Source organism: Chrysochloris asiatica, unplaced genomic scaffold, assembly GCF_000296735.1.
Source record: "Chrysochloris asiatica unplaced genomic scaffold, ChrAsi1.0 scaffold00182, whole genome shotgun sequence".
NCBI lineage: Eukaryota > Metazoa > Chordata > Mammalia > Afrosoricida > Chrysochloridae > Chrysochloris > Chrysochloris asiatica.
Genome location: NW_006408700.1, coordinates 1746407 through 1760166, shown reverse-complemented (window position 1 = coordinate 1760166; position 13760 = coordinate 1746407). Strand labels below are relative to the sequence as shown.

General features: G+C 38.2%; 1 protein-coding gene across 1 annotated transcript in view; it reads right to left on the bottom strand.

Annotated features, from left to right (window-relative positions):
* ADGB (androglobin) overlaps positions 1 to 13760 on the bottom strand; it is a 330382-nt gene that overhangs the window by 162397 nt on the left and 154225 nt on the right. The window contains 1 exon segment of the mRNA XM_006872054.1: positions 9274 to 9364. Coding sequence (XP_006872116.1) covers positions 9274 to 9364 — 91 coding nt within the window.

Genomic DNA, 13760 nt, shown 5'->3' with positions numbered 1-13760 from the left:
CATATTTTCCAACTACTGATCCTTCCCCTTTGTTTCCATCTTTACTGTTTCAATAATCAGAAAGTATCATTGCATCTGGATTCCACATTTGCTCAATTTCAGACGGAAGTTGGTTGTTGTTGGTAAGTGCTCTCACGTCAGTTCCACCTTATAGAGACCCAATATAGGGTGTCCAAGGAGTGGTAGTAGCAGTTCAGTCCTCATCATAAAGTGCCACACCAGGACTCCAAAGAAGCTGGCAGAATTCTTCAGTTTCATGGTTGTAGTGGTTGATGCGTAAATTTGAATAATAGTGGTTTTAACTGGTTTTCCTTATAAACGCATGGCTATTATTCTATCAAAAGCTGTACTGTACTTCAAGACAGATCTTTAAATGGTATTTTTATGACAAATGTGGTGCCATGCCTCTTCAGTTTGGTATTCAAAATGGCCATATCAGTCCTTTTCAGTTCATTAATGCTTAGGATATAAATGTTTATGCATTCTATTTTATTGTTTGACAACTTACAATTTCCTAGATTCCTGGTTTGTACATTCCACATTCCAATTATTAATGGATGTCTACAGTTATTTTAATGTTGAGTTATGCCATATCAGCAAATGGAGGTCCTGAAATCTTTGCTCCATTCATGTCATTATGGTCAATTGTACTTTGATGAGGCAGCTCTTTCCCAGTCGTATTTTGAGTGACTTTGAACCTTATCTTCTAGCACTCTAACAGAAAATGTTTCACTGCTATTTATAAGGCTTTTAGGGGTAACCATTTAGATAATGCAATCTTGCTTGCTGAAAGTGAAGAAGATTTAAAATACTTACTGATGAAGATCAAAGCCCACAACCTTTGGTATGGATTGCATCTCATTGTAAATAAAACACAAATTCTCACAACTTCACCAGTAAATAACATCAAGATAAATGGTAAAAGATAGAAGCTGTCAAAGACTTCAATTTGCTCAGATTAACCATTAACACTCATGGAAGCAGCAGTCAAAAAATCAAATGACATACAAATCTGGTGCACAAGAAGTGTTCAAGAGCAAATATGTCAGTTTGAGGACTAAGGCGTGTGTGTTTGACCCAAGTCATGGAATTTTCAGTAACCTTATATACACGTGAAAATTGGACAGTGAGTAAGGAAAATCGTAGAAGAACTGATGCATTTGAGTTATGGTGCTGGAGGAGAATACTGAAAGTACCATGGACTACCAGAAGAACAAACAGATCTGTTTTGGAAAAAGTACAGCTGGAATGAATGCTCCTTGGAAGCCAGGCTGGCCAGACTTTGTCGCTTATAATTTGGACACATTGACAGTATGGATCTGTCCCTGGAGGAGGATACCATGCTTGGTAAAGTGAAGGGTCAGCGAAAAAGAGAAAGACCCCCAATGAGATGGACTGTCACTGTGGCAATAGCTATGGGCTCAAGCATAGCAATAATTGAGAGATTGGCACAGAACCAGGTAGTGTTTCATTCTGTAGTGAATAAGGTCTCTATGAGTTGGTACCAGCTCGATGGCACCTAACAACAACAACAGCAATCATTTATAAGTGGTCTGCCTCTCCATCTTGCTAGTCTGCTTTAGTATGAAAGCTCCACTGAAACCTATCCACCATGAGTGACACTGCTTGTATTTAAAATACTGGACAACAGTTTCCAGCATCACAGCAACACACAAGCCACCATAGTACAATACATTGACGCATTAGTGCTGGTTAGGCTAATTGTTGCTGTTGTTAAGTGCCATCGAGTCAGTTTTGACTCATATCAATCCTGTGTAAGTCTTCTGAGGAACAGCTGGTTTTTTTAAACCACCAACCCTGTGGTTAGCAGTTTAGTGTTTATCTTATAGAGCCACACCAAGACTAAGATTTAAAAATTATTTCCTGACTTCACTAGCCTTATTTCAAGTTCTCAATGATCAAATTAATAAATGAACATTTGCATGAAGTTCTTTTAGAACTTTAAAAGATAAAAAAAAAACTTCTAGATATTTGACGAGTATTCATAAGTGAACTTTCCATTATTATAGTATTTTATTATTATAACACTATTACAATATTTCCAATTTTTATCATTTTGACTTCTATTTTTATGTTATATATTAAAATGAGAAAGGAGAACCATGAAATTTTCCTTGCATTACTTAAAAGCTTGTTAGAATTTAAGGATCCTAAAATAATTGTTGGAGTCTTAGTGCATATATATAGGATAAACACTGGACTGCTAACCACAGGTTGGCAGTTCAAACCCACTAGCAACTCCTGAGAAACCCAATACAGGGTTGCTATGAGTCAGAACAGACTTAATGGCAAATGTCAATACAACAGCAACAACATGATTGTTAAAACATTTCTTTCAATAATTTTTTTTTTCAAAAATACAACTTTACATGTTGGTGGTAAATACACTAAAGTTTGTGTCCGTGGAGTGATGGCAGTAAAATAATTTACCTTAAAGCTCACTTTTACAGCAATAAATACTTATTTGAAGATAAAATTTTAACTGGTTTAAATAAGTTATAAATATTGTTGCTGTTAGGTGCCATTTAGTAGGTTCCGACACATACTGACCTTATGCACATCCGAATGAAACCCTGCCCCATCCCGCACCATCCTCACAATCTATGTTAAGCTTCAGCCCACTGCTGCTACCACTGTGCCAAGCAATCTTGTTGGAGAATTTTAAGTTTGGCTGACCCCTACACTTTATCTAGCATAATATCCTTCCAGAAGGACTGGTCACTCCTGATAATGTGTCCAAAGTATGAGAGACTAAGTCTAGACTTTCTGACTTCTAAGGAACATGCTGACTCTACTTACTCCAGCATGTATTTGCTTGTTTTGCGAGAAATCAACAGTACTTTTAATATTTTTACTCAACACCATAACTCAAATATATCTCGTTTTCTATGATTTTCCTTATTCATTGTTCAATTTTCACATGAATGTGAAGCTATGGAATATACCAAACTTGGGTCAAGTGCACCTTAGTCCTTAAACTAGCATCTTTGCTCTTGAACATGCCAAAGAGGTCTTGTACAGCAGATCTTCGCTGTTTTTGTTAGGTGCCATCAAGTCGGTACAGACTCAAAGCAACGCTATGCACAGCAGAACAAAACACTGCCCGATTCGGAGCCAACCTCACTACTGTTGCCACACTTGAGTCCATCGATGCTGCCTCCTGGCCAATCCATCTCGTTGGGGTCCTCCTGTTTTGCTCTGACCCTCCACCTTACAAAACATGATATGCTTCTCCAGCGACTGCTCCCTCTTGACAGTATGTCTGAAGTATGAGACATAAAGTTTGGCCATCTTGGCCTCCAAGAAGCACTCTGGCTGCACTTCTTCCAAAAAGGATCTATTGCTTCTTTTGGCAGCCCATGGCACTTTCAGTATTCTCCTCCAACCCCACAATTCAAAAGCATTAATTCTTCTATGGTCTTCCTTATTCACTGCCCAGCTTTCACATGCATATGAGGTTATTGAAAATACTATAGCTTGGGTCAGGCTCACCTTAGTCCTCAAGGTGACATCTTTGCACTTCAACAGTTGAAAAAGGTCCTGTGAGAAGATTTGCCTAATGCAATATGTCAAAACCAGCTTCTCTTATTATTTGCTCAGTATATAGAAATAATAAATATGATGAAAGAATACAACTTTGGTGTATACCTTTCCTGATTTTAAACTATTGAGTGTCACCTTGTTCTATTTGAACCTCTTGGTCTAAATACAGGTTCCTCATGAGCACGATGAAGTGTTCATGAATACTTATTCTCTGCAATGTTTTCCATAGCTTGTCATGATCAGTAAAGGTATTTACAATGAGGAAGTCATTGGTTATACAAAATTCCATCATGTGATCTCCAGTATCATTTCTATTACCAAGGCTTTTTTTTTTTTTTCCAACTACTGACCCTTCCTCTTTGTTTCCAACCTTTGCATTCCAATTGCCAGTAATTATCAATATATCTTGACTACATATTGATCAATTTCAGACTGAAAAATTTGGTAGAATTCTTTAATTTAATCATCACTGGCTTTAGTGGTTGGTGTTTAAATTTGAATAATCGTGGTATTAGCTGGTCTTCCTTGTACATGTATGGATATTATCTTATTATGGACAGTGTTGTCTTCTAAAAAAGTCATTAATAATGTGAAAATAACACTAAGACACAGTAATGGTGTGGCATTATTAGATAAGCACTGGATTGTTAATACAAGGTTGGAGGTCTAAACTCAACAGATTCTACTCAGAAAACTCTATACAGAGTCACTATGAGTCAGAACTGACTCCAAGTCACTTAACAACTACAAAACTAAAGCCAATTAAATACACAAAATCCAAAAAATCTCAGTACTCTGGATCCATTGAATAGTAGGGCAATTGTAGTTACTCAAAGACCTCAAGGCCTTTGTGGTATAAAATCTACTTTCATTACGTTGATTCAGATTCATAGCAACTCTATAGGGTTTCGGGGACTGTAAATCTTTTTGAGAGTAGACAGCCTCGTCTTTCTCCTACTGAGCAGCTGGTGGGTTGGAACTACTAACCATAAAATTGGTAATCCAGTACTTATCCTACACTAAGAAATTATGCTGAGTATGATGCACCAAGCATCAAGAACATTTTTGAGTATACTCTACTTAATGATGAAAGACACTTTTTAGTATATACATAAGTATTTCCATTGTAAGTGACAAAACATTTAAATTTTGACCAAATGATTGTCTATTTTACTAATGACAAAAACGATGATAACACTGTATTTCATTATAATATAGTGCAGTATCCATTAGGATTCTGCCCCAAGTGACAGAAAACCTGATTCATAGTGACTTTAAAACAAAGCTAATTTCTTTTGCTTTTGTAACTGAAAAATCACTAAGAATGGAAAATAGCTCACATGATATCCTTTTTTATATCCAGAAACTCAATAAGAAGAAAAAGATGGAGTAGGGTATATAATTTCCAATATTTGAAAATCTGTCATGTAGAAAAACTGAAATATATTATTTTAACTACTTCACAAGCTACTGCTCTAAGCAAGGTTGGAGAATGTCTGGCCTGTGGGCTATATAAGGCCCTGAAAATCATTTGGTCTAGTCCTGCCAAGGCAGCCATAGTTTCAGTCATTGTTGCTAAGTGTTGCCAAAACAGTGTGACTCTTATGGTCTTGTATAGGGCTTCCAAGGAGCAGCTGGTGGATTTGAACTGCAGACCTTGTGGTTTCAGTTCAGGGCTAATTCTGCAACACCACATCAGGAGTCCATGCACCACACTTGCTGTTAAGTGCTATAGAGTTGGTTCCAACTCATAGAGACCCTGTATAAGGTTCTCAAGGAGTTGCTGGTGAGCTTGAGCTGCCAAACTTGTGGTTCAAACTGACCTTGCAGACCAGTATATTAACCTGCAGCACCACACCAGGACTCCAGTCATTAAGTTTGTTGTTATTAAGTGCCATCAACTCGGTTCTGACCCATAGCAACCCAGCGTAGGGTTTCTAAGGAATGACTGGTGAGTTTGAACTGCCGACTTTGAGGTCCAAATTGACCTTGTGGTCCTGCATTTACCCAATAGCACCACACAAGGACTCCATAGTCATCACATTGTTGTTGTTGTTGAATGCCACCAGTCAAGTCAGTTCCAACCCATAGTGACCCTGTATAGGAATTCCAAGGAGAAGCTGGTGAGCTTGAACTGCTGACCTGTGGTTCAAACTGACTTTGCAATCCAGCGCATTAACCCATAGTACTATATCAGGACTCCAGCAATCACATTGTTGTTGTTAGGTGCCATCGAGTCAGTACCAACTCATAGAGACACTTATGCACAGCAGAACGAAACAATGCCTGATCTTGGGCCAACTTCTTCACTATTGTTGTCATATTTGAGCCCATTGATGCTGCCACTTTGCCAATCCATCTTGCTGGGGGTCTTCCTTTTTTTCTCTGACCCTCCACCTTACAAAACATGATATCCTTCTCCAGAGACGGGTCCCTCCTCACAATATGTCCAAAGTATGAGAGACAAAGTTTGGTCATCTTGGCCTCCCTGAAGCACTCTGGCTGCACTTCTTCCCAAACGGATCTGTTGGTTCTTTTGACAGCCCATGGCACTTTCAGAATTCTCCTCCAACACCATAACTCAAATGCATCAATTCTTCTATGGTCTTCCTTATTCACTGTCCAGCTTTCACATGCATATGAGGTTATTGAAAATACTATGGCTTGGTTCAGGCTCACCTTAGTCTTCAAGCTGACATCTTTGCTCTTCAACACTTTAAAAAGGTCTTGTGCAGCAGATTTGCCTAATGCAATACGTCATTTCATTTCTTGACTGCTGCTTCCATGAGTGTTGACTAGTTGATCCAAGAAGAATGAAGTTCTTGACTCCAATCTTTTCTCCGTTGATAAGAATGTTGTTTATTGGTCCAGTGGTGAGGATTTTTATTTTCTTTACATTGAGATGCAATCCATACCGAAGGCTGTGCTCTTTCATCTTCATCAGTAAATATTTTAAGTCCTCTTCACTTTCAGCAAGCTAGGTTGTATAACCTGCATATTGTTAATGAGGTTGTTAATGAGTTTTCTTCCAATCCTGATGCCATGTTTTTCTTCATATAACCCAGCTTCTCAGATTATTTGCTCAGCATACAGGTTGACTAAGTATGGTGAAAGAATACAACCTTGTCACATACCTTTCTTAATTTTAGACCATTCAAGTTTCCACCACTTGTCTGTCAGCTTGTGAGTTGCTGTGATTCTGGAAACCATGCCACGGGTATTTTAAATACCAGCAGGATCACCCATGGTGGACAGGTTTCAGATGAGCTTCTAGACGAAGACAGACTAGGAAGAAGGAGTGACACACTACTTCCGAATATTTAGTCACTGAAAATCTTATGAATAGCAGAGAAACACAGCATTCACATTTGGGGTGAATTAATTAAATATTTGACCAAATATGGCAGGCTAAATTTTAAGTTAATAATTTTGTAAGGCCTGTGAATGACACTGGCAAATTTTAGCAGAAAAAAGGTTCTTCACCCTTGCTCTAAGGGTAAGAATTATTTAGGAAACATTTTGAAAGACAATGTTCTCTTTAGGGGTAAGGGAGGTGAGACTTTGTGGATATAGTCTGTGAGGAGGCAGTAATAAACAAAAATGCCTACTCTTTGAAAGAAAACTCAATAGGGGGACAAGAAACACCTACAAAAAGAAGTGATAAGACTCTCAAACATGATGAGAAGCTTGGACTCTAGGAATGGTGGCCAATGAGAATCATTAATGGCAAAGTGGCTGAGTGATGTTAACGATCTTTACTCAGAACTGGGAGTCCTGGTGTGGAGCTCCAGCATAATGCACTGGACAGCAAGGTCAGTTTGAAATGCAAGGTTGGTGGTTCAAATCCATCAGCCGCTCCTCTGAAACTCTATACAGGGTCATTATGGATCAGAGCTGACTCGACAGCCCTTAACACCAACAACAACAATCAGAACTCATGATACTTAACAACAACAACAACAAAATGACAATGAGGTTGTCAGTTCAAACCAAGCAGTCGTTCTGCAGGAGAAAGGTGAGGTTGCCTGCTCCCTAAAGCTCTATAACCTCAGAAACCCTTAACCAGAAGTTCTGTTCTAGCCTATAAATTTGCTATGAGTTGAAATCAACTGGATGGCAGTAGGTTTGCTTTTATTTTTTCTTTTTGGAATATTCTCATGTAATATTTGAGTTACTTAAATATGACCAAAATGTAACACCTTCTTCAGCCTACACATCTTTTTCCATCAAACTTTCAACAAAGTTCCTTTATCGACTTGTTGTTTTGGATTATTTGTTTGTTTTTGAGGGATGAGCAATTGAGGGGAATCAAGGTAAAATGGTTGAGTCCTGGGTCTACGTGGGTAAGGAACATAGAGAACAACCATGAGAAATCAAATGTAAGTAAGAGGATGGCAGAAGCCGAACACCACAAGCCTTCAGCTCAGGATAACAGATCGAATACAAATGTCACCCTTTTCTCCCTCCCACAATTCCAGTGAGCAGATCAGAGCAATGAAACTTTTCCTGGAAGACAGGTGAGAACAGATTGATAGTGAAACACAGCAGGGCAGAGAAACCCACAAACTCATTAAATCAACAGAGAGCGCACCCAATAGGTGAGGCTACCCAGAAACCTCTCCATCAAATTCTAACTCTAAGTCAGAAGAGGTGAGGGGAAGGCATGAGCTATGGGCAGTGTAGCAAAAATGAATGAAAGGATGAGCTAAGTCTATCCAATCACTTTCATAGCAGCTGATTCCAACATTGCCCTTAGGATAGTCTCCAATATGGTTTCAAAGCTGTGAGATTTTAATAAAAGAAGACTGTTTATAGGTGATAGAGGCATGGCTTGAAGCGCTGGATAGGCTTACGATCATAAAACAGAGGAGAAGTCATGTTATCCAAAAGGAGAATACTATACACCAATCTGCACACTGCTGGGAAATTATTCTACTTCCTACATTATCATTGAAACTAAAATCCTATATTCAGAGTTCTAATTATTTCTGAGGAGTCCTGGTGTGGCACTGTAGAATAAGCACTGGACCGAATGGTCTGTTTAAACTATAAGGTCAGGAGTAAAAACTGAAATCCTATACAGGGGCACTATGAATCAGTCATTTAACAACAACAACTAGTTCTGAATAGAGCCCTGGGGGCGCAATGGTCACAAGCTCTGCTGCTAACCGAGAGACTGGTGGTTCAAACCTGCCCAGCAGCTATGCCAGGAAAAGACCCGTGGGCCTATTGCTACAAAGATTACCGTCTAGGAGACCCTGTGGGACTAAGGGCTCCTATGGACTGAAGATGATTCAACATCACTTAACAACATTTCTGCAAATTAGGTTTCTTGAGGTTCAAACATAGGATTTGAGATTTATCTTTGTTTGGTAATTATTACAAATGTAACTATTTACCTATACATCTGGTTCCCCCCAGAAACTAATACTTAGGAAAGCAAGGCTTTCTGGCTTCTAATGAAATGTATAGGCTCACACATAAAAGATGAACAAATAATGTTTGTTAAATGTGAATTAATGAAATCATAAGCTATAGATTAACAAAGAATATATCCTTTAATAGGTCTTATACAAATATTTGACCTCTTTTTAAAATTAATTTTCTTCAAAATGTTTTTACTTGTGCTATTTTTAGCCACACATAATATCACAAGACAGTTGATTTGCTAGCAAGAAGTATTTGCAGACAAGAATGGTATATACTTACGTTTGTGTTGGAATTGTAAATGGATTCATCCTATAATTCAAAAATGGACTTGAAATCTCAAGAAACTGTTCAGGTTTCTTCATTATAGGTTCTAAAAAGAAGTAATTAAGAAGTGTGATGTGCACCTTTATTTTTGCTTTTAATCTTCCAAGATGACATGCAGAATTTACGTGTAATGCAATATTGATTAGGTTAGTAATTTGCCTAGTTAATTTCAAGAGTTGAACAGGAATGAACTAGAATACATAAGATTTATTGAAGGAGCTTTGTGAACCATGGGATATTAAATTTCTTTTGTCTACTTGTAAGTAACTGCTTACCAGAAGGTGAAACAATTAATATAAGGTGAAGCAATTAATTCTTAAAGAAGAGGGTTAGCAATTAAATTTAAAAGAAGAGGGTCTTCTAGAGCTATCAGTTGGCATTTTGTTACTTTTGAGCATACAGAAATGACTTTTCATAAAAAGTTGTTGTTAGGTGACATTGAGTCAGTTCGGACTCATCATGACCCTGTGCACAACAGACAAATGCCTGGTCCTATACCATCATCACTATCATTGTGATGCTTGATCCCATTTGGATGCCACTGTGTCAGTCCAACCTGTGAGGGACTTCCTCTTTTTCAATGCCAAATTTGATGTACTTCCCCAGAAACTGGTCCTTTCTGACAGCATGTCAAAAGTTTGTAAGACAAAGTCTCACCAGCCTCACTTCTAAAGAGCAAGTTGGATTTCTTCTAAGACAGATTTGTTTGCTCTTCTGGCACTCCGTGATACTTTCAGTATTCTTCATCAACACCATAGTTGGAAACACACAGATTCTTCTCTGGTTTTCCTTATTCATTGTCTAACTTTCACATGCATATGAGGTGACTAAAAATACCATCGCTTGGGATCAGCCGCAACTTAGTCCTCAAAGTGGTATCTTTTATCTTTACTCTTTAATACTTGGTTGTTTTAAGGGCAGTCGAGTCAGTTCTGACTCATAGTGACCCTGTATGGGATTTCCAAGTAGCAGCTGGTGGGTTTGAACCACCATACTTGTGGTTAGCAGTCCACAGCTGATCCTACAGAGCCACACCAGGACTTTAAAGAGGTTTTCTTAAAAAAAGACTTTAAAGAGGTCTATTGCAGCAGATTTGTTTAATGCAACACATCTTTTGATTTCTTCATTGCTGCTTCCATGAGCATTGACTGTGAATACAAGCAAAATGAAGTCTGACAACTTCATTCTGTTCTTCGTTTATCATGATGGTATTCACAGGTCCACTTGTGAGGATTTCTGTTTTCTTTACATTGAATTCAATCCATACTGAAGGCTGTAGTCTTTAATCTTCATCAGTTAGTATTTCAAGTCTTCTAGGCTTCCAGAAAACAAAGCTGCACTCTCTGCTTATGGCAGGTTGTTAATAAGGCTCCTCAATTCTTGATGCCCTGTTGTTTTCCATAAAAACCAGCTCCTCAAATTATTTGCTCAGCATACAGATTGAATAAATAGAGTCAAGGGATACAACCCAGGTGCAGATTTTTGCTGATTTTAAACCAGTCAGTATCCCCTTGTTCTAGTCTAATGACTGCTTCTACATCTATATTCAGGTTCCTGTTGAGTACAATTAAATGTTCTAGAATACCCATTATATTTACTGCTATCCATAGTTTGTTATGATCTACACAGTCCAATGCCTTTGCATAGTCAACAAAGCACAAGTAAAGATCTTTCTGGTATTCTCTGCTTTTAGCCAAGATCCATCTGACATCTGACATCAGTAACTAAACCTTGCTCCATGTCATCTTCTGAAAATAGCTTTAATTTCTGATGTACTGCCACAATTATTTTTAAATTTTCTTCAGTAACACTGTACTTGCATGTGATACTAATGATACCGCTCCATGATTTCAGAATTCTGTTAGGTCATCTTTCTTTGGAATGGGTACAAATATGAATCTCTTCCAATCAGTTCGTCAGGTAGCCGTCCTCCATAGATGAATGATCGTCTCTGGTGCTGCATCATTTGTTGAACCATTTCAATCTGGATTCCATCAATTCCTGCAGTCTTATTTTTTTGCCAATACCTTCAATGAATCTTGGACTTCTTTCAACGCCATTGGGTTTTTGATCATGTACTACTCTCTTGAAATGGCTGAACATCTACCAATTATTTTGGGGACTATGACTCTATGTATGCATTCCATCTTTGGATGCTTCCTGCATCATTCAATATTTTGCCCATTTGTTGTTAAGTGCCATCAAGTCAATTCTGACTCAGCAGTTCAGTATAGGGTTTCTGAGGAAGAGCTGGTAGGTTTGAATTGCTTACCTTTTGGTTTGCAGTCCAGTGCTCATCCTACAGCACCATGACAGGAGTCTATTTGCCCATGCTGTTGTTGTTGTTGTTAAGTGCTGTCAAGTCAGTTGTGACTCATAGCTCACCCTGTACAGGGTTTCCAAGGAGCAGCTGGTAGGTTTGAATGACTGACCTTGTGGTTCGCAATCCACTGTTGATACCAAGTTGAGACTTGAATTTTTACTTCAGTGCTTTCAGCTTGATAAATGCTGAGCATGGTTTTCCTCTTTGGTTTTCTGATTCCAGGTCTTTGCACATTTCAATATTTGATTTTGTCTTCTGAACCTTCCCCGTCTGTTCAGCTCTTTTCTTTCTTCATTTCTTCCAGTTGCTTGGCTTTTCTACATTCCACAGAAAGCTTCAGGGTCTCTTCTGAGATACATTTTGGTCTCTTTAAACATTTCCTGTCTTTGTAATGACCTTTTCCTTTCTTTGTGGACAATGTTCTTGATGTCATCCCACAACTTTTCTGGTCTATGGTCATTAGTGTCTAGTGCATCAAATCTATTTTTGCTATGGTCTCTGAAGTCAGGTGAGATATTTTATGTCATATGTTAGCTCTCATGGACTTGTTTTAACTTCCCTCCACTTCTGCCTGAACTTGCATATGAATAATTGGTGATCTGTCCATAGATCTGTTTTGGCTGATGATATTCTGCATTATCTTTTCCCACATATATAGTCAATTAGATTCCTGTGAATTTCACCTGGTTTGGTTTATGTGTATAGTCTTTTATGTTGTTGGAAAAAAGGTATTTGCAATGAATAAGTCATTGGTCACCCAAAATTCTATCATATGGTCTCCAGCATCATTTCTATTACCTAGGTCACATTTTCCAACTACTGATCCACTTAGTTTCCAACTTTCACATTCCAATCACTAGAAATTATCATTGTATATTGACAGGATGCGTGATCAAGTTCAGACTGAAGAAGCTGAAGAATTCTCCAGCTTCATCGTCACTGGCTTTAGTGATTGGTATGTAAATTTGATTAATAGTAGTAATAACTGGTCTTCCTTGTGGTAGCGATACTTAAGTGCAGTGGAATGGGTTCTGACTCATAGTGACCCTAGACGGTAAACCTTTATAGGAGCAGAAAAATCCCATCTTTCTGTCTCAGAGCAACTAGTAGATTCAAACTGTTGACCTCATAACCCACTATGCTACCAGAGTTCCTTGGTCTCCTTTGTAGGCACATGGGTAGCATTGTGCCTAAAGATAGATCTTGAATTGCTCTTTTTGGCGAAGAATAAGAAATACCATGCCTCTTCAATTTGTTATTTCTTGCATAGTAAACTGATTGATTCAAAATGGTCAGTACCAGTCCATTTTAGCTCACTAATGCCTAGAATATAGATGTCTATGCATTCCAGTTTTGGTGACTTTTAATTTTTCTCAATTCAGCTTAGTACATTTCAAGTTCTGATTATTACTGGATGTTTACAGCCAAATCTTACCAGTTTGAGTTGTGCCACAACATCAAATGAAGATCCCAAAAGTTTTACTCCATTCACATTATTAAGGTCAACTCTACTTTGAAAATACAGCTTTTCCACAATCTGTTTTGAGTGTTTTCTAAACAGAGGGACACATCTTCAGGCCCTATATCTGACAATATTCTGCTGCCATTCATAAAGTTTTCAATATTAATCATTCAGAAGTGGTCTGCCTCTTCTTCTGAGTCTTTCTTAGTCTAGAAGCTCTGCAAAAACTTACCCACGAAGGGTGATCCTGCTCATATTTAAAATACTGTTGGCATATCTTCCAGCATTTTATTCCATTATATATTAAGTATTTACTTATAATCTGGGTTCTCTTATTTAACCTCGAAACACAACTGTCAGGGCATGGGGAAGAAATGTGAATTACTAAACAGAGACAATAGTGGAAAAACAGGAAACATAATAGAGGTAAAGGTCAGGAATAGGAAAGAAAGCAGCAACTCAAGAAATGAGTTGTGGGTCTTCTGAAAAGAGTGAAGCTGATCTAGAAGTCAGGACTCTTCTATGGAGAAAGGCTAAGACACATGCATTAACATAGTAAGCAAGCACTGGGGCAAACACCAGGGAAGACTATCTTTTTAGAAGCTCCTACAACAGTGGAGGAAACAGTCACTGGAGAAGGATGTCATGCTGGGTAAG